At 42.8% G+C, this 20,424-nt stretch overlaps 3 protein-coding genes across 4 annotated transcripts; 1 reads left to right on the top strand and 2 right to left on the bottom strand.

The window, feature by feature from the left end:
• On the top strand, positions 1-4,685 carry LOC101760195 (pyrophosphate--fructose 6-phosphate 1-phosphotransferase subunit alpha). The gene is made up of 19 exons (XM_004973200.4): positions 1-468; positions 740-903; positions 986-1,098; positions 1,200-1,274; positions 1,362-1,475; positions 1,770-1,837; positions 1,926-2,009; positions 2,136-2,189; positions 2,286-2,366; positions 2,458-2,551; positions 2,707-2,780; positions 2,869-2,979; positions 3,067-3,111; positions 3,197-3,253; positions 3,334-3,438; positions 3,517-3,633; positions 3,738-3,841; positions 3,951-4,116; positions 4,223-4,685. Exons 1-19 carry the CDS (start codon positions 376-378, stop codon positions 4,358-4,360), a joined length of 1,857 nt encoding a protein of 618 aa, XP_004973257.1. The 5' UTR covers positions 1-375; the 3' UTR covers positions 4,361-4,685.
• Positions 4,686-5,404: 719 nt separating this feature from the next.
• Positions 5,405-10,209, bottom strand: LOC101759783 (glucose-1-phosphate adenylyltransferase small subunit, chloroplastic/amyloplastic). Its single transcript, XM_004973199.4, has 10 exons — positions 9,842-10,209; positions 8,896-9,192; positions 8,065-8,334; positions 7,760-7,939; positions 7,257-7,360; positions 7,027-7,138; positions 6,807-6,905; positions 6,609-6,728; positions 5,857-5,974; positions 5,405-5,698 (listed from the first exon to the last, which is right to left on the bottom strand). Exons 1-9 carry the CDS (start codon positions 10,088-10,090, stop codon positions 5,858-5,860), a joined length of 1,548 nt encoding a protein of 515 aa, XP_004973256.1. The 5' UTR covers positions 10,091-10,209; the 3' UTR covers positions 5,405-5,698; position 5,857.
• A 3,606-nt stretch (positions 10,210-13,815) lies between these two features.
• Positions 13,816-18,918, bottom strand: LOC101759376 (KH domain-containing protein At4g26480). 2 transcript variants are annotated; one of them, XM_004973198.3, is made up of 7 exons: positions 18,744-18,914; positions 17,714-17,799; positions 16,294-16,439; positions 15,487-15,603; positions 15,295-15,411; positions 14,449-14,592; positions 13,816-14,312 (listed from the first exon to the last, which is right to left on the bottom strand). In XM_004973198.3, exons 1-7 carry the CDS (start codon positions 18,830-18,832, stop codon positions 14,163-14,165), a joined length of 849 nt encoding a protein of 282 aa, XP_004973255.1. In that variant the 5' UTR covers positions 18,833-18,914; the 3' UTR covers positions 13,816-14,162. The 2 variants fall into 2 exon arrangements, with proteins under 2 accessions (XP_004973255.1, XP_022683424.1); XM_022827689.1 differs by lacking the exon at positions 14,449-14,592 and having other exon boundaries at positions 18,744-18,918.
• Between the last annotated feature and the right edge of the window lie 1,506 nt (positions 18,919-20,424).

Here is a 20,424-nt window from a genome sequence, read left to right as displayed (position 1 = left end):
CGGGCACCACTTCAGCGCACTCGAGACTCGAGAGTGGAAGTGGACTCACGGTCGCGGGTCACTCTCGCTGCCGACTCCCCTCCCTGTCCGCGAGGGAAACCAACAGCGAGAGCCTCGCCAAACCGCCGGCGCCGCGGCCTGCTTGGCCGTGCCGTCCGTCATCACGCCCTCCCTCCCCACTGTTCCTCTCGCTCTTATCCCCATCCCGGACCTCGCTTTCTCTCTCTACAAGAAAGTGACCACCACTGCACTGCACCACCGAGAGTCAAACGCAGAGCTGTGCTGAGCTGGTGATAGACTGACGGAGAAAAAGGGGGAAGCATCGATCCCTGACCAAAGTTGAAGCAGGGGAGAAGAAGAGAGGGAGAGGAGGAGATGAACGCCGACTTCGGCGCGCCCAAGGAGCTCGCGGGGGGGCTGCAGCAGCGCAGGGCCCTCTACCAGCCCCGCCTCCCGCCGTGCCTCCAGGTGATTTCGTCGATTCATCCCTCCCCGCGATCCATCTATCTCTGTTTCTGCTTCTCCCCTGCCCACGGGTTGATCAGTCACTTATTGCATGAGAATTGATTCCCACCGACCGCAGTCGGCAGCTGCCGTGCTTGCTCGCCGTCCAATCGGTCATGCCCCTGCATTTTTCTTGGATGGAGTTGGGGGTTTATGGGGGGTTTCTTGATTTTCTGTATCCAAGGCCGGAGAGGATCATCGACTCTGACCGGATTATCGATCCGTTCTCCCTCAGGGCCCGACGGTGCGGGCGGAGTACGGCGACGCCACCACCACAATCGACCCCAGCTGCGCGAACGTCGTCGCGCAGGCCTTCCCCAACACCTTCGGCCAGCCGCTCGTCAGTTTCGTCGCGCCGGCCGACGCTGCCGCCGCCGCAGAGGAGCGCCCCCCGATCAGGTCCGCCTCAGGGCGCCCGATTCGATCGTGCGCGTGACGAGATCGCGCGAGGCTTGCCTGATTTTTTTTACTTCCTGTGCAGGGTGGGCGTGGTGTTCTCCGGGAGGCAGTCGCCGGGAGGGCACAACGTCGTCTGGGGACTCCATGACGCTCTCAAAGCCTACAATCCACATAGCGTGCTCTATGGATTTGTCGGTAATCAAAATCACCCAGTTTCTGAAATGATCAATTCAGGTCGCACCTAGAAGTACTTTTTTTGGTTCAGAGTACTTATTGAGATTTTGTGGTACTTATAGGTGGCACTGAGGGACTTTTTGCAAACAAGACATTGGAGATCACAGACGATGTTCTTGCTTCCTACAAGAACCAGGGTTGGTACACTTGATGTCCCTTGCTTCTGGGCATGTTTATGTTATTATCAATAAATATTGACACATTGTCTGTTTCCTTTTGTGAAGGTGGTTTCGATTTGCTCGGTCGCAGTATCGATCAGATCCGCACAACTAAGCAAGTCAGCTCTGCAATGGCAACATGCCGCAGTCTGAACTTGGATGGGCTGGTCATCATTGGAGGTAAGAATCAGCAGAAGGTGGTTAAATTGATCAGCAAAAGCCACTTCAAATTGCTTATGTTTCATCTGACTCAATTTGCACACAAATGTCGTGATTGTTCATTTCCAAGACATGCCGACATAGTTTGAGCAAATTGGTCATCAGTCAATAGTGTTCAAATTCAGACCATTTTGTTATGCTGTAACTTGTTGTGAAAGGTCAAAAAATGATTCAAGTCATAATACTTACCATATATTTTCTCTTAGTACAAGTAAACATTTAATTCTTTCTACATTGCTCTTACTTGGTCTCCAGGTGTGACCTCCAATTCAGATGCTGCACAGCTTGCAGAGACCCTTATCCAGAATAACTGTAAGACCAAGGTACAGCCATGTATTAGTCTGTAATTTTAGATGCTCGTATTCTTCAAGTACACCAGAAATTTAAGAAGCCACAGCCTCCATTAAACAGGTTGTTGGTGTGCCGGTTTCGTTGAATGGTGATCTCAAGAACCAGTTTGTTGAAACAACTGTCGGATTTGATACAGTGTGCAAGGTAAAAGAAAAACTGTCTAGTTGAAATTTTGCATAATATGTCAATCCTGAACGGTATTGGAATTATACATGATGTACCACTGTCAATCTATCACTAATGTTATTTTGTGTCATAACTGCTTTTCAGGTAAATTCACAGCTTGTAAGCAATGTTTGCCTGGATGCAATCTCAGCTGGAAAGGTAATTATCCTATCATCCATTTGGATTACTGATTGAGCTGCCTGCAGTATTTATTGCCACTAAGAATCACTGGCTGATGTGTTTTCTTCCAATCAGTACTATTATTTCGTTCGTCTGATGGGACGAAAAGCATCTCATGTTGCCTTCGAATGTGCACTTCAGTCACACCCAAACATGGTATGATTCGATCAAATCTGTGGCCATAACTCTCTATTGTAAGAATGGAAGAAAGAGCATGAACATCCTTTTATTCAATTACCCATTGCAGCTCATCTTAGGAGAGGAGGTGACATTGTCAAAACTCACTCTGATGGAAATTATAAACAAGATATGTGATGGAGTACAAGCAAGGGCAGAATTAGGTTTGTACAGTTTTTTGAATGCTGTATTGCAGTAATTAGTAGGAAAAAAGCTTGTAGCTCTGGTTGAGGTCAATTTTGTATGGTTTTTTAGTCAAACAAGGTACCAAGGATACTGTGATAAATCATAAATTAAAGGAGTGGTTATCGATCTTCAGGGAAATACCATGGTGTGCTAGTTATTCCAGAAGGACTAATAGAAAGCATTCCAGAAATGTATGCTCTTATTCAGGTATGTGTGGTCTATCTTCAGGGAAATAACTAATAATAAATAACATTCTTTCAGTTCCATCTAATTGTTTTCTCTTCAAATACTTCAGGAAATCAATATCCTTCACAACAATAATGTTCCTGTGGCTGAGATGTCATCACAGCTGTCTCCTTGGGCAGCTGCTCTGTTCCAGTTCCTGCCACCCTTTATCAGAAGAGAGGTCTTGCATTGCTAGCAAAGTTGGATTTTCTTGATATTTATGGAATTAAGATAATCTAAGACTAACTGTCTGTAATATTTCACTCAGTTGCTCCTCCACCAAGAATCAGATAACTCTGCACAGTTGTCCCAGGTTTGTGATTCTGAATGCTCGATTAACTACGTATGTAAACTTATTTAATGCAATTACTGGTGGTGTAATTTTCTTTTGTTTTCAGATTGACACTGAGCAACTGTTAGCTCATTTAGTGGAAACTGAAATGATAAAGAGAACAGTAAGTTCCATTGCTGTCACTGTTTCTTGGTTTTTCATGTCTGAATCTGTCCATACTGATTGGGGATGTTTGATTTTCAGAAAGAAGGAAGATACAAGGGAAGGAAGTTCAGTTCCGTCTGTCATTTCTTTGGATACCAGGCTCGAGGATCTATACCATCAAATTTTGACTGCGACTACGCTTATGTGAGTATTATACCACTATATTCTTGAAAATTGAATATCCTGATCTTATGGCAATCCTGATAACATTGAACATTTTAGGCTCTTGGACGTATCTCCTTGCATATGATCGCAGCTGGATTGACTGGGTATATGGCAACTGTGGCTAATCTGAAGGACCCTGTAGATAAGTGGAGATGTGCTGCTGCTCCTTTAACTGTAAGATTGCCACTGATGATGCCTGTAACATCCGATGCTGAAAGATTATGATCCATTTATATGCTCATTGCTGACCTAGTAGCACAATTTGTTGTCACTACCAGGCGATGATGAGTGTCAAGAGGCATTTACGTGGCCCTGGAGCAATCCCTATAGGAAAGCCTTCCATTCATCCTTCTCCAATTGACCTGAAAGGGAAGGCTTATGAGTAAGTCCACACTGTTCTGTGTTCTGAGCTGAATACCTCTTCCTGCTCCTCCGAATGCTCAAGGGAAGGATGAACTGATGAATTACTATTTGTTTGTTGCATCATTCAGGTTGCTGCGAGAGAAGGCTTCAAGCTTCCTCCTTGACGACTTCTACAGGACTCCAGGAGGCATTCAGTTCGAAGGGCCTGGTTCAGATGCAAAGCCCATCACACTGACCATTGAAAACCAGGACTACATGGGCGATATCGAGATACTGAAAGAGTGTCTCAGCAAGGTTGATACCTAAAGCCATTTCATCTGCCTTGAGTTTCAGATAAAAACTTCAATAATTAAGAAGCAGGTCTCTAACATTGACATGCCCACTAATGATGTATTCCCAGGTGAGGACCATGGTGAAGCCCGGGTGCTCCCGGGAGATCCTCAAGGCGGCAATCAGTTCCATGTTATCGGTGACAGACGTGCTGACGGTGATGTCCCATCCTCTCAACGCAGAGCTGCCTCTCTACCATTTCAAGTGAGCGTGGGCGTCAGCCTGCCTGCGTCTGGGTTGTTGTAGAGTGATTCCAGTTTTGTAACAGCAGCAGATTCTGGTTCTTGGGCTGCCGGTATTCGGTAGCTTCCTTGTTTTATTTTCCTTTTCTGTAAGTGAGAAGCACTGGTGTTCATGGCAATAAACAATGGAACAGCACTTGGTCCCGAAACTGTAGCTACTGCTGCCTGCTGGATAGGAAAGATGCAGGTTTTCAACCTTGGTTGCCTGACAGTGAGTGGAAAACCCATCTGATATAGTACACCCTGTTCTTTTTCCGGGGATTGAAATGCTAAATGCTGCTTGGCGTTCTATAAGTTCCCATGGAAGAAATATATGCATGGATCAAAAGGGTTCTACCACTTCTAATAACCACTCAGTTGTAGAATCGCAGATGGTAAATCGTATTGGAGACAAAGGTTGCAGATTGTCTGTCGATGTTACTGATTAAAACAAAGCAACGGACATATGGGGCAGCTTGCAGAAACGTACATGACATCTCAAGAGAAAATGTACTTCCTCAGGAAAAGGGGAAAAAGGCAAATTCCATGGCCGTATGAATTTATGGAGTTGAAAGACGATTATAGATTGTAGAAGAACTGTTGGTCTTAGTCAACCTCATATACAACTTTTGCAACAGGTTCATTTTACTGCCCAATTTGTACATGTCTCAGTGAAGTCCAAGCAGCGGAACAGAATAAAACACGCCTAATAGCCTTCAAAGGAAAGAAAACATTCTCTTTTCCTCTTGGAGACACGGGGAATTTATCTCGTTTCCAGTACGAATGAACTCAAATGTTTCCTTTTGCACAAGGTAAAGTAAACCGTTCCCGGTAAAAATTTCAGTCGAATTATTACATTTCTGACAGGTCTTGTACTGCACTTCCTACTGGAGAAGCTCTGAGTTCAGACGATGGCTTCATTCTTAACTTAGGCTACGGGTTGGAAATTGAGTAACGGACAAGGTGATAAGGGAGTGGGTAATCAGAACATGCTCAGACAGCTCATCATGCATGGTGAGTAGCTCCTCGGCTCAAATCAACAGCAGCAAGCATGATAATTAAACTGATAATTACACAACATCAAAGAGGTATCCCAAATTCAGGCATGCAATTTTGATTCCCACGACATATGTAGAACATTTGCCGCTACAACATTATATCCTACAACATTAACGAGGACAAAAGAGCACTAAGAAAAAACAAAGAGTGCCTTGAATAGCACTTCTTTTATTGTTTCCATGATCTCCAACACGCTGGTCAGCGGATCAAGCAAGTAACAGCGCTGATGATCGTCGATGGCACTCAGGCGCATGTCTCACATCTACCTGCAGCACAGTTCAGACAGTGGTTTTTTGAACAGGCAAGCTTGCAAATTCCAGCAAAGATGCAGCATTTCCTACCTATTTGATTTAGTATGTTTCATAGCTTTTGCAGGAGAGGTTTTACTGACAGAAATGTGCTTGGGAACAGGGGGGTAACTTACTTCATATAACTGTTCCGCTAGGGAGCAAAGCATCCTTGATCACAGTGACGATTCCACCTTTGATGAAGTATCCATCCGTCTCCCTTGCAGCTTCTTGAACATTGTCAGCATTGATTATCTACAAAACCAACAAGTCGTGTGAGAACAATTGCTGCCAAAGAAAAAGTGTAGTAAGCAAACCTATGGAATGCAATGTTACTGTTTAATCATATGAATCACAAATTCAGAACTCTTCTGCTCACGACAAGTTAAGAACAATCAAACGCAACGACAGATCTGTCAAGCAATGGCAGTAACAGAGCAGGGAAACAGCTGGGTCGGGATATGGCAGATCTTTTTGGATGGAATTTGAATGGCATATGCATGAATAGTACCGCAAAGAACAAATCATATATGGCTCTGCATTTTCAGATATCTTTTTATTTATATTTTTACAGCAAAAACTGATAAATGACTTGTTGACAACTTTATCTTTTGGAACAAAGAACTCCATCTTGATTACCTCAGTTAAATAAAGGTAAAGGGGTAAAATGAAAATTTATGCAGGCAAACACAAGTGTACAGAGTCATATTATATAAGCTATCTTCAGTGCAAAATGACAAAATAACGTGCAAATGTATTCATATTTTTAAATTGATATTTAAAAAAATAATGCAGAATCGACAGGAGAAAAATGACATATAGTTATGTAATATCCCATGAGAAAAAGAGACCAATAAATTATTAAACATAAGAATATCAGTTAGAATACCTTCACATTGTCTCCAATTCGAGCATTCTTGTCAATGATTGCTCGTCTGATGTGTGAATTCTTCCCAATACCAATGGGAATGCCACCGTTTTCAGCAAGGAGTTTCTTGTCAGCTTCAGTCTGGAAAAAAAAAGAACACCAAGTTTGAGTTCTCTTAATGTTCTCAGCAGTATACGCTTACACCTGTATATATTTTACCTCATAGTAGTCAGCACCCATTAGCAAAGTGTCCTCTATGATAGCACCTTCAGATATGCAAGATCGGAGTCCAACAACAGAATGGTGTATCTTGCAGTTCTACATGCACAAAAATCAAGGCATAAAGGATTTAGCGAATGAAGTATGAAAAAATACTTTGGAGATATACAAAGCATATAGAAAGGTAAAATATTATGCAGTAAAATAAAACACTACTTACTTTAATAACACATCCTTCACCAATAACACTGTCAGTGACATCAGCATCAAGAATCTTAGAAGGTGGCAGGTGTCGAGGTTGTGTATAAATTGGAGCAGAACGGTCATAGAAGCTGCATTCAGATTGAAGGCAAACAAACACTATCAGAAAAGGCTAATTGAAATTGTAGGAATTGACATGATGCAGCTTTGTAATTGACTACTGCAGCACAGTGAGAAGAGAAAGCATACCTGAAATCTGGGATTGGCTTCTTGGTTATTCCCAAGTTTGCATTATAGAATGCCTCAATGGTACCAATATCTTCCCAGTAACCATCATACAGATAAGCTTGCACCTGCAGACAACAATAACAAATCTCAAGTACTGCTCTAAAAGGCGGCTGCAAGCCTGCATAGGAGCTACGTATCATCCTATTTCCTAGCACCTAATTGCTTCCTAGCTCGCCTATTTGATGACCAAGCATTAGGTGCCAACCCCACCTGCCTAGCATCTGTGCTTTCTAGCACACTGCTCTTAAGCAGGACTTAATGCATATGAACTGCAAATATGTATGTACTCCAATGTATCTACATGCTAGAATGCTGCTTCAAAAATAAAAGAATTATCGGGTTACCAACTTATGGCATAATGGCATTTCTATGAAAGAAAATCAACTGCCATAATAATAACTTTTAAAAACACATCAGTAAACAGAAGAAAACAAACAGCTAAAGATTCAATTATCTTTCCATACCCTCTTTCCAATGCTTGTTGCACCTGGAATAACCTCACTTCCAAAGTCATTGGCTCCAGGAAATTGTTCACGGAGGAGCTGAAGCATTACATCTTTGCTAAAAACATAGATACCCATGCTAGCGATATAAGGCATTTCCTTTGCCCTCACATCATCAAGGCCAAGTATGGTGGTATCAACCTACATGGATCAGTAAGCAGTATGGTGTGAAGGCATTTTAAAGAAGAACATTTTAGCAGTACTCAATGGTTGTCCACTAATGTATATCTCAAGTTAGCTAGAAAGGAAAGGTGCAACATGTGTACCATCATTGCTTTCAACTGATCTCCTTTTGGCTTCTCGGCAAATTCAATGATCCTTCCTTCTTCGTCGATTTTCATCAGGCCGAATGCAGTTGCACGTTTCTCATCCATTGGTAGGGCAGCAACAGTAATATCAGCATCTGTTTCTCTGTGAGCCTGGATGAACTTTTCATAGTCCATCCGGTACAGGTGATCACCAGCAAGAATTATAAATTCCATCACATTATGCTCCTCAAATAGCCACAAATACTGCCTTACAGCGTCTGCAGTACCCTGAAAAAATATATATATAAGAAAATCAGTACTCGACATAAGCTAGTGAAGGACTCTAACAAAATCTCCTGTAGACAACATGCATTTGCTTCAGACATGATAGCACATGTCAAACTCATGTTCAGTAACCAATTGGAATGACCTTCGTTCTCTGCTGGTCACAAATGCAAAGGAAAAATATGAAATCTGGAAATGAGGATACGGTGTTAAATGTGCTGCTTATTTTAGGGGGAGAAACATCATTGTGCACCCACACAATAGACATGGTAAACTAAAATGTTGGCCTTAACTATATGACACAATTGTCCAGCAAAGTTAGGCATATAAAGTTGAAAAGATATATTGTTCATCCACTGCATAGTCATATCATCTATACCCTTTTATTTCATATACCCTATGAAATTGAGTGCAGACTGAACATAGAAGCATCCTTTCATTTCTCTCTAAATTCAGTCTCAGAATAAAGTAGAACATCTCGTGTTAGAAACCCCCTGACGTGCAAGCTACTAAATGGCACATACATAGAGAAAATCAGAGAAGACATAGTATCAGTAGGGATACCTGAAACCAGTTTGGGTTATCTGGGCTCTGCTGTGCAGCTAAGACTTCAACAAATCCTTCATTCTTGTACCCTCCAATGTTGCTCCCATAGGCTCTTGAGAGGTGACGATTGAGAGAAGCGGAGTTGAACTGCGTCAGCACATAGATCTTTGATATGTTGCTGTTGAGACAATTGCTGACAGGGATATCAATAAGCCTGTAGTTGGCACCCAATGGAACAGCAGGCTTGGCACGCTTCTTCGTCAGGGGGTACAATCTCGTCCCAGCACCACCACCAAGAATGATCCCAAGAACACTCTGAGCAAACAAATGTGTGTTAAATTGCATACAGACAAATCAATTTAACAAAAAGTGAGTAAACCTATGAGTAATGACAGAAGGACAGCTCTGAAACCCTTTTTTTTGGCACTCCTCAGAAACCAATAACATCAAAGAACAGGTCATGTTTAAAAAACAGAGACCGGATCGTGACAAATGGACCACTAATGTTTCCATCAGACCCAGAAACTAATACCATGTGAGAACAAAAAAGATACGATTATAGTAGAAAGAATGATCCAATAGCCACAACCACCGGCCATGACAACATCTTGGATACATTTCTTATTGGCTACAAGGAATAGGTAATCCATCGCATGAACCTCGCAAGAACTAACTAGCATCCTAAAATGGCCTCATTCATCGGTACCTATACAAATAAAAATCGGCAACCGTGAAACGTGCACATGAGAACACAAGACGACAATCCCAGCCGCCGATTTGGGCATCTAGATCAGCAACGCGCAAACGAATAAAAAAGCAATCTTTTGCGATCGCGTCCCAATTTCCCATCAGGAACGGCAAATGCGCCTCCAAGGGGCCACCGACGGATCAGAGGCAGGAGAGAGAGACGGCCAGGCGCGCCAACAGAGACGCCGCATTCCCCGTGCAAGAAGTGGGGGCGTACCGTGCTGGCATCGGGGTCGAGGCAGGTCTGGGAGCTCTTGGAGTCGGACACGGCGCGCGGGGTGAAGACGAACGGGCGCCGCCGCGCCGGTGCCGTTGAGACGGGCACCCCGCGGCCTCGCCTGCCGTGGCGCGGCTGCGCGCTTAGGAGGCGGAGCGAGGAGTCGCCGGAGGTGGACGGCGCGGCGCCGTGGTGGCGCGCGGGGATCAGGGTCATGGACGACGGGGAGGCCATGGCGGCCATCGCCATTGCTCCTGCGGTGAGGAAGGACGAGGGAGGGCAGGCGCCGAGCGGCGGAGCTCACGGGTAGCCTGTGGCCTGGGATCGGGGAGTGAGGCCACACCCTGATAGGGAGTGGAGGTGAGTGTGAGACTGCTCGTGTGGCTGTGCGATTTTAACTCATCTGGTAGTCCTAGATGTTTTTAAATTTTTTTTTGTTTTTTCCTGGGGAGTGAGACCTGCACTGTGCAGGTGACAACTTCTGGAACGGCCTTGAATCTTGATGTCTAATTGTGGCAAATGATCTTGGGTCTTGGCTGACATCGCATGGCAAAGGGGTTCTAGTTGGCATGTATAAGAAAAAGAAAATCATGCACTCACTGAAAATTCAGAGAAAGAATATTGGGCCCTTGTTTACTTGGGAAGTTGGGAGGTGCCAAATTGGCATTTTGCCATAAATGCGACACTGTAGCGTTTCGTTTGTATTTGTGAATTATTGTCCAAATATTGATTAATTAGGCTCAAAAGATTCGTCTCGCAAAGTACAACAAAACTGTGCAATTAGTTTTTGATTTCGTCTACATTTAGTACTCTATGCATGTACCGCAAGTTTGATGTGATGGGGAATCTTCTTTTTGCATAGTGTCAAAGTTGGGAGTTTTGTGGGAAGTAAACAAGGGCTGGGATGATATAAGGTCCTGTTTTGCATGGCTTCAACTCCACATATTTCTGCTCCACTCCACAACTTCAGCTGGAGTATGCTCCGCATGGAGCTGGAACATGATGTATAGCTGTCAGGGTATCCTCAGCTCCAGGAAAGAGATATTTCAGGGTGGATTGCCATTTTTGCCCTAACTTATGACCCCACCAGTCATCCTCTATCCATATCTTCTTCCTTAGGAGCTCCAAGGAGATCAGGCGGGACAGGGGCCTCCTCGCACCACCATGGAGAAGGGGTCGCTGGCGCTGCACAGGACGGAGGTGTGGCGGCATAGGAAGGCGCGTCCCCGTAGCATAGAGCCGTGACGACGCGGCAGGGGCGTGCCCGCATGGAAAGGGGCCGGCGGTGTGGCAGGGTGTGGTGTGCGAGATGCGGAGCAACGGATGCGCAGAACGGGACTGCCGGAGGCCAGCGGAGGATGTTGAGCGGCTGCTCCCGCGGCTCACCGCACTGCCCATGCGGGAGGGGACAGCGCTGCACCGGCCGGATCTAGGCCGGCGGCCATCGAGTGGCCGAGGGTAGGGAAGAGGTGGCGCGGCTCAAGCGGCGGCCTGGGTGGGCGGTTGCCGAGGTGGGGAGGCGGCAGGTGGCGGTGGCACTCCCGTGAGTCGGGGAGAAGGGGTCGGGAGGATAGGGGCGAACATAAGGAATGAAAAAATAGATTGAACCGGTAAGTTTGTGTAACCAGTGGTAAAGGTGGGTAATTACTCCCAAACTTCACGAGTAGATCCATATTTGAGGATCTTGGAGTTGCAAATGAGGTGCTCCACCAAAATGAACTGGAACTCCAAAAACTCCATAGAGTTGTACTGCTCCAAAAAATGGTGGAGTTGGCCTGTTTGGCTGGCTCCACTCAACTCTGCCCTAGAGTTTGGAGTTGTAGTCATGCAAACAGGGCCTAAGTTAATAACAATGTTGATAAGACTATATTAAATTATTGTGCACAAACTGACCGTGTATTAAGATCTCCTATAAAGCTTTCTATTTTTCTAATGTATCGTTCCAGCATCCACGTGACATTGTCTCAGACAAAGAATTATTTAAGACCACTAGTTTACCGATATTTTCTAATATACAGATAATAAATAGGAGATAACTTACATCGTTAGCATTAGGATCCAGGTATGTATGCTTGGAGGCGGAGGAGTCATTTGCAACGGCTTTGTCACGCTTTGAAATTGGTTGCTCCATGGTAGCATTTGAGGGTGAAGGGAAGCCTTTAGATGCCAATGCCACATCCATCGATGCAGCTTGAGAAGAAGTAAGATTAAGGAAATATGAGAATGGAATTTGTAGGTGTGTCTTGTGTATTCATTGAGGCATCTTCTCTAATTTATAGACGATAATAACTTGTAAGCCCATGCACAAAAGATGCCAATTTCATTACTCGACGAAAGAAGTTTGTTGATCAAAAGTGTAACAAGCTGTAAGATTTGTTCTTATATACAACCAACTTTTGGAGAAAGGTGCATGTTATGAGTTTCAAAACGTGAAGCTTTTTGTCATCCTGAGCCCAACTCTTTGGCTTTTATATGACACTACCATTTCTTGACGTGAAGAAACAAGTTTGTTTTGAATAATCTAGCATATACTATACAAGTTATAGCTGTATGGGTTGTTTCTAGCGTACAATACATCATTCGAATGTTGTTGGGAACCGTAAAGTTTAGTAGTGCACTTCATGATAAAAGAAAAAGTAAGCATACAGGTTGTAAGTGTGTCATGACATTATGCAGAAGGCTTGCATGATTGTTGTTAAGCAATATATGTCATAAAAGATGTTGACACTTCCCATACGAATTCTAAAGTAGTTTGAACTTTATACATGGGATTTTACGTGAAGCCATAGCAAATCCTTTTGGCAGCATCAAACTAAGTAAAATGGGGAGAAATAAAGTATTGAAAGCATGACATATCGATCGAGCGGGTCATGTGATGGAAAAGTGATACAAGATTATTTTTATCTGTAGAAATGTTCCTAATAAACTTGATGAGATATGAATGCAAGCAAAAGGGAGATGGCTTTTTAGCAGACATGTCATGCTCGATGTTGCATGTTTCAAAAAATCTAATCTTTATGTGAGTTGCAGGATATATCTTGGAATTTAAAATATTTGGTGGCACTTGAAACACGTATAAAAACATACAAATTTTATAATCCAAGCGCATGATTAAAAAAATGTAAGTCATCTATAAAATTTATAAATAAGTTTGTAAGATCAGTACATATTTTACATAGATATTAATTTCAGTTGGATAGCAATAGATCAAATCCGGCGTATTCAATGGATAAAAGAGTTGTAGAATGTGTGCACGCCAACCTCCCTCCCATCAGCCTCCAGTCCCCCACCTTTAGGCAGACTCTGTGTGCAAGACAGGGGGCGCCTACCATTTCGCCGTTTGGTGTATCCGATGGGAGCAGAAGCGAGCATGTGGCCTCCGGTACTTGCGCGGCTCACGTGTCAAAAGGCGTACAGACGTGGCACGCCACCACTCGTGGGCTGTAGATTTGCCGTCCCTCGTGGGCGATGCACGGGCTGGGGCCGCCGCGGGAGGCCCGGCCAAGGGACTTTTCGACGGTAGAGAGCCGCCGAGAAACCCAGATGCCGACGCCTGTTCGTTCGCTTGTTCGAGGAATATGCCCGCCGCAACGTTTCTATTATTGTGGATCTTAAATATCAGCCTACATACTCCCTCTGGTGACACTTCGGACTCTTTTGCCTTAAGATTTCGTTGTATCCTAAAATTCGGCAATGGAACCAAGTTACTTTACCTGAACCTTGACCGAGCAAGATGCATCATGCGTGCATCAGTGCATGCATAACTAAGTTTTTTTTTAAGGATTCATGCCTAACTTATTAAGTCTTGCTCGGCCAAGGTGCAGGTATACTATCATGCATACTGCCTATCATTCATATTTTTAAAAGACAACGGCACCATATCGATGCAGCCTTGAATCGGATCGCTGCTGCAAGTGTCAAACAATGTGCTTCTCAGTGCTACTCTAAACCGATCCAATAACAATGCAATAACAGAAACAAAACACCGTGAATGACCTCACCGAGCTTTTCCAGATCAATAATTAATGGTCATATGCACTAAGATGACACAAAAGCACTACCCAGTTAGATTCCATACAATCAGTTCTTTCCATAGGTGACCAACATGTTGAGCTATACAAGCCTACCAAAATCGCATAGCACATTCTCCCCCCTAGATTAGAACTCTAAACACTAGCATACTAGACAGCCACAGCCACAGCCAGAGATGGTTCTCTTGTCACACAACTGCAACATATACTTCACAGTTCAGGCAGCAAATCAAAGTCTCACATAGCAGATGTATTCTCTTTGGAGGGAGTCAAAAGGCAACCATTGTGGTTTAACCACGAGTCTTGGCCCTCTTCATGCCCATGCTGTTGCGAAATGGGGAGACTGACCCAGACTTTTGCGAGCTGTCGTCTCTGAGGGTACCGTTTAGCATGGCAAGCTCGCGAAGCTGCTGCTTCTTGAAGAAGTCCATCGATTCATCCTAGCAATGTTTAAACATATAAGCACATATTGGAGAAAGGTATTGCAAGACCAGAAAATGTTGACAGCATGGTTGAAACTGACACTTTAATTGAAAATGAAAAAAATATTAAAAACTATAGGCAAAGCTATCCTACCACAGGTTTCAGCATGTCATCGAGAATTTCTCGGGCCTGCATAAGGCGGATATCAACTATTTCAGCTGGCAGCTCAGCTTCTATCACAAGGTGGAGAGGCTCATTAAGGTGTTCATATCCTGGTTTTCCCCTCATCAGCTCTTCCTGCAAGTTTGGAAGGCAATATAACATGGGGTGACCTCAACACTCAAATAAGTGGCAGTACAACAACAGTATCTGGAGAAGATACCAAATACTGGACATTTCTGAAGCACAATTTGAAAAATAAATCATAGTTCAAAAGCAAGTTAGCTAAAGCAAAATGATGTCCAAGGAATAGCCATATAGACAGTTCCTATGCAATATAATTCAGGTTTGCTGCAAAATGCAGTACAGCCTGTTCCAGTTGAAAAACTTTGGAACTGACCATACTTGACATTAGAGAACAATCCATTGGTGCAGTAGTTAAAGTTCACAGAAGGATGCAAATTTTAGTGATATACCTTAATTATTTAACTATCTTTTAAACCAAAACATTACCCTAATTAGCATACTCCAAGACATTAGAGAACAAGTCTACATTAACTATTTAACTATATATCAAACCAAAACATCACCCTAATTAGCATACTCCAGGACATTAGAGAACAAGTCTTGCTCCAAAGAGGATAAAAATTGTGAATATAGACAAGGAAACAAAACAGGTGTGTGGTAACTTATGAGTTTACAATCAGAATATTAACAGTGACACAAATCTAAATAGTCACAGGGAAAGTAATAAACCAACACGAAACATACCTTAGCATATAAACAGTGACACAAATCTAAATATTCAAAGGGAAAGTTATAAACCAAGATGAAACCTACCTTAGCAGCATCCTTTATGCTGCCACGGCCTCTAATCAGGACACGGCAGTCGGTGTTTGCCTCAACTCGCTTAAGAGAATTTCCCCTTGGACCAAGTAGTCGACCCACAAAGTTGAACTGTAAAGCATAATCCCACAATCATATAAAATTCATCTGAACTGAGGGAAATAAGATATGGAAGCAACATCTTACATTAGGGTATTTATCCACAGGAATATCCATTCTCATTGTTTTCTTCACAATAAAACCTGAAGAGTTGCCTTGCGGACTATGCCACTTTCTAGATGGAGGATGGAACATGCCTGCCCCCTGAAACGTAAAACAAAATATGGCCCTGAAAAATAAACTAATTGAAACATGAATATTCTATTTAAACTTAACACAGAATCCCCCATTCGAAAACTGTGAAATGTAATACAATAATTATGTCAAATTTGACATGCATATTCAGCCCCCAATGTAAGATCAAATTGTACTTAAATCATCAATACTGCAACTTTGCACTTAACTTCCCAAATTTCAACTTTTGGCAACTATTTAATGGACTGAAGCATATTTTTTTAATAAGAATAAAGCAAATCCATGGACTATTCTACAGTGCAAACTACAATTCAAATAATCTACCAAGGAAATTTCCATCTGATCAATTTTAACTTGGCTAGCTTTCACCAGTGGCCTCCTAAGTCATGCCATTACCAAAAAACCTAAAAGGTGTTAAATAAGATATCTTTGCAGTCAATGAGTCTGAAAAAATTGTGTGTCCATTCGAGAAGTTAATACGCAACCAGTCATCAACTTTGGAGTTGGGATCAGTATTTACCCCTACAAGCTACAGCACACATAGTTAATTGCCTGGTGAACAAGAAAACACTGCAGGGTATTCGCTACTGATAAATGTTAAGAACAAGAGACCAACCGTCACTTCATTTAGGTATTTCACATTCACCACAATCCATAAAAACAAATAGCAATAGTTACGTCAGTGGTCAGTAATCATACTTCAGAAGGAATTGCTGGCGCCCAACCATTCATTTCAACAGGCCTTCCATTTGGTATTGCTCCTCCATTTATAAGGGGGCTACCATGCTGATACCCAGGTTGATCTAAAACAGGAATCCCCAAGAGTGCAGATACATGCAATATTTCTGCTCACAATTTGGAACACCAAGCATGACAGGTACCAATAAGTTAGCATCACACATTGAAACAGACAAGTCAGAAGTCGATGGACAAGCACATCAACTTAAATCCAACACTTTTAAAGTTCAGTTAAACTAATGTAATCACAAGCACGCATAAATTTCCTGAGCAGTATTGTCTGTACATGTCAGGATTACCATTAGCTACCAGAAGCAACCACAGGGCAGAACTAGCTGACGGGGAAGACAATAGAAGTCATGGCTCTAAGACCCAAGTCTTAACTGTCCACGAATCAATGATTTGAAATTTATCTAAAGTGAAATTATTAGCTATGCTATTCATCACAAGGAAAGACATGGAAACCAAACAAAAAAGAGGAACTAGTTAAGTAACAATAATAACTATCGTAAGTTGTTAGGATCCTTTTTCGATGTATCTATAAATAGATTATCTCTATGTTGTGTACTCCGTACCACAGTAAGTAGCTATCCTATTGTGAAGTTGCTAACAGTACACACTGTTGGGATGGAATTGAAACATCAAATATCATACACAATTGTAGCATCAGACTTGGATTCACAATGTGCAGCAGATGGAATTCGAAACCTGGTGTTGGCTAAGTAACCAGGTGCATCTAATTGAGCTACAACTGGTTTTCACTCGCAGAACATAGAACCACAGTCAGAAGTGAATTTCTTGAAAAAGTTCATTTACACCCATTACAGGTCCACCACCACAAACTTCCACGTCTCAAAAAATTAAACTCATACATCATGCCAAATCATACATGCCTACAAAATTTTGTGCAAAAATATGTTCATTTGTGCATCTCCCATCTATTTTGCACAACACACAGATGAATGTATTTGGGCATAAATGTTAGCAAGTGTGCATGGTTTGGCATGCATGCATGTAAACTTTTTTGGAGAACTTTTGTAAGTTCGGAAGTTCATCCACCTATAATGGGTATTACATAGTAGACAAGCTTTCATTTCATAACAGAATTTCCCATAGAACACAAGCCTTTCTAGAAGCTGTTCGTTCTACCAACGACTCTTACTTGAGAATTCGAGGTATATATTTGTATGTCTGTAGTGTTTCTAAGAAATATTAGAACAGCAGAACGAGAAATGAATGTCCTTGCATAATTATTCTAAATTATCCGCATTTCCTTGATTTAGGTAGGAGCATACAGTAATTGTTCACTCAGGAAAATAACTATGCTTCTTTGCCGGTGGACAAGAAACTAAATTTAGTGGATGCGTTACTGATGATTTACCTTGATTCAACAGCCGAGATGTGCATGGAAGAACTTGCATGAACGGGGTAAGCTTTTGCTTCTCTGCAAGCAACTCTGCAATGTACCTGGAAACACAACAACCAGAATCATTGAGCGCACACCTAGATACAATAATAGAAAGTGAATGCTCATCAACTGATCTATTATGTCAAATCATGGGAGGAATCTCTTAGGGTCTTCTTAAGTGGAATCAGTTGATTTGTTCGATCTACTAGTAGATTGGGAAAACCAGCACTCATAAATCAAGATCGAACTCAACCAAAATGGTGAAGTAGAGTCAAAATGGTCAGCGTCCCTCATTGAATTGTTCAGTTTGACAGGATTACTTGATTGTGATACCAACCAAACATCAATAGTTAACCTCAACTAGAATCAATTATGCCCACCCGAAAATCAGATGAAAATCACAAGGATCAGTTCACTACTCACTCAGTAACTCAGCTCTTACCAATTCCGCCAAAAGAAAATAGAAGGTACATGTTTCACTTTCAATCAAACACTTATCTGAAACCAACAAAACCCATCCCAGTATCAACACCAACGCAGCCATCAAAAGCCTAAAATTCACGAGCGAAATAGATAATCTCTCATTAAAATTTCAAGATTCAAGGAACTGAGCAAGTTCCTCACTCCCTAGTCTAAGAAAAATTAAACACATCTAGACTTCTGACAGTCCAACCCGACGGCCACAGTCGAGCCACCAACTCGCATACAGTTCTATCCTAAGTAGAAAACGAAAGATTCACTTGCATCTTGATCATCTTAAAACCAATCGAATCGGGACCATCAGAAATCTTTAGCACCACGAGCAGTCAATCCAATCCCGAGTCCTAACAAACCAGACAGGGATCACCAATCGACTCTAAGATCCAATCTTTTCAAGACATCCGTCCACAGAACCACCCATCAAACCTCCATCGCGGCACAAGAACGAAGACATCGTCGCAACGAATAAAAGGAAGGATAGAATCAGGGGGGCGAGAGGTGGAGGCTCAGGCGTCTGACGTACTTCTCATGGTCGGCGAGCTGGAGGTGAGGGGAGTGCGGGCCCGTGGAGGGCGACGGCGAGTAGGCCATGTAACGGCCGCCGGAAGACATGGCCGCCGCCGGACTTGGGTAGGATCTACCGAAGGAGGGGCGAGAGCACGAGCAGATTTTTCTTCTTTTCACTGGTGATTGGTGCGTAATTATCCCTTCAGCTAATGCGCATGTATGCTCAGAAAGTTCATAAATTGCACATATACCCTTGCAAAAACAGACTTGGTCCTCTTGAACTTTTTCTTTTACGAAAGTCAAATATTTGATCTTGGATAACTAGTGTATTGTCTCGAGTACAAATTCCTGCAGGGATTAAAGTTCCTCGTGGTTTGCATGAAATTTTGTTCCTGAAATAAATAGTGGTAGGAAGGTGTTTGCAGTGATTTTGTCAATATTGAGATTTGTCAGCTTAGTCCTGATAAGTGCTGTCGGGTTTGGTGACCAGCAGTCCATCAAGGGTACCTAGATGGTTGATTTGTAGGTAGAGAGAATCGCAAGATCGTTAATTGAAGAGTATCTTGGCCCCTAAGTGGGTTTTGGTGATTTAATGATAAAAGCTTAAGTAACTAATAAAGTTTCAAGTGCATGAGCAGGTTCAAATTGATGTAGCACTTGTGATGGATCCCTCAAAACGAAATGAAACGATGAGCGACATTTTTAGCAATTTAAATTTTATTCTTGGTTTGAATTTGAGTATAGGAAAGTCGCACTATTAAGAGGGATGCGTAATCTCTGGTCTTGATGATGAAAGATGCTCAAGATGACCTAATAAAACCTATGAAAGACACCATTTGCACCAGCACATCACTTGGGGATAATTAGAAGTGCTAACTAGAGACTTCCGGATTTTTCCGAAATATTCCAGAAATGGAGAGTTTCTGGAGAGTCTCCAGAGGTCCGAACTTTTCCGGAAGTTTTTCCAAAAAAGTCCGGAGGTCCGGATCTTTTCGGAAGTTTTTTCGGAAAATGTCGGAGTTTTCGAAAATCTCCAGATAAAGTTCCGGAAATTTTTGGAATCTTTTTAATAATGGACAGTTCAGGTGTGAAGGGGTATAAATACCCCCTCACCGTCTTCCCTGTGCCCTCTCTTGCCTCTCTATTGTTCTAAGCTGCAGAAACACTCTAGAGCTCCTCTCTTTGCTCCCTTTGACTTTCTTGTGAGATTTGTTGGGGATTTAAGAAGAGATTGGTGAGTGGGCAAGGGATTGTGCCAGTGAGCTGCAACTCCATCTCTTGAGCACCTTCGTTCTTTGTCAAGCCGGCAATTCGTGTTTGTTACTCTTGGAGCTTTAAGCTCTTAGCCTGCTAGGCGTCGCCCGGACGAGCATCCAAGCTTGTAGCTGCCCCGGAAAGTTTGTATTACCCCTACGATTGAGTAAGTAACTCTAGGTGGATCTTTGTGGTCACTAGAGGGAGGAAAGTGACTTGGTGATATAAGTCCACCCTTCGTGGGTCCTCAACAGAGATGCAAGCTTCGCGGTGTGAAGCTGAACTCCGGAAACAAATCCTTGTGTCATTCTTACTTATTGCTTTTAAGCTCTTTCAAATTCCTGCTTAGAACTCATTTCTAGGGTTTGCTCCCGATCTACATTTCTAGTGTGCTTGGAGTTGTTCTATCTTACTTAATAGTCCTATAACAACTCGGTGCTTCA

The sequence above is a fragment of the Setaria italica genome, chromosome VI (genome assembly GCF_000263155.2).
Source record: "Setaria italica strain Yugu1 chromosome VI, Setaria_italica_v2.0, whole genome shotgun sequence".
Classification (NCBI taxonomy): Eukaryota; Viridiplantae; Streptophyta; class Magnoliopsida; order Poales; family Poaceae; genus Setaria; species Setaria italica.
The sequence above is the reverse complement of the archived record's forward strand: the minus strand, read 5'-3'. Positions and strand labels throughout refer to the sequence as shown.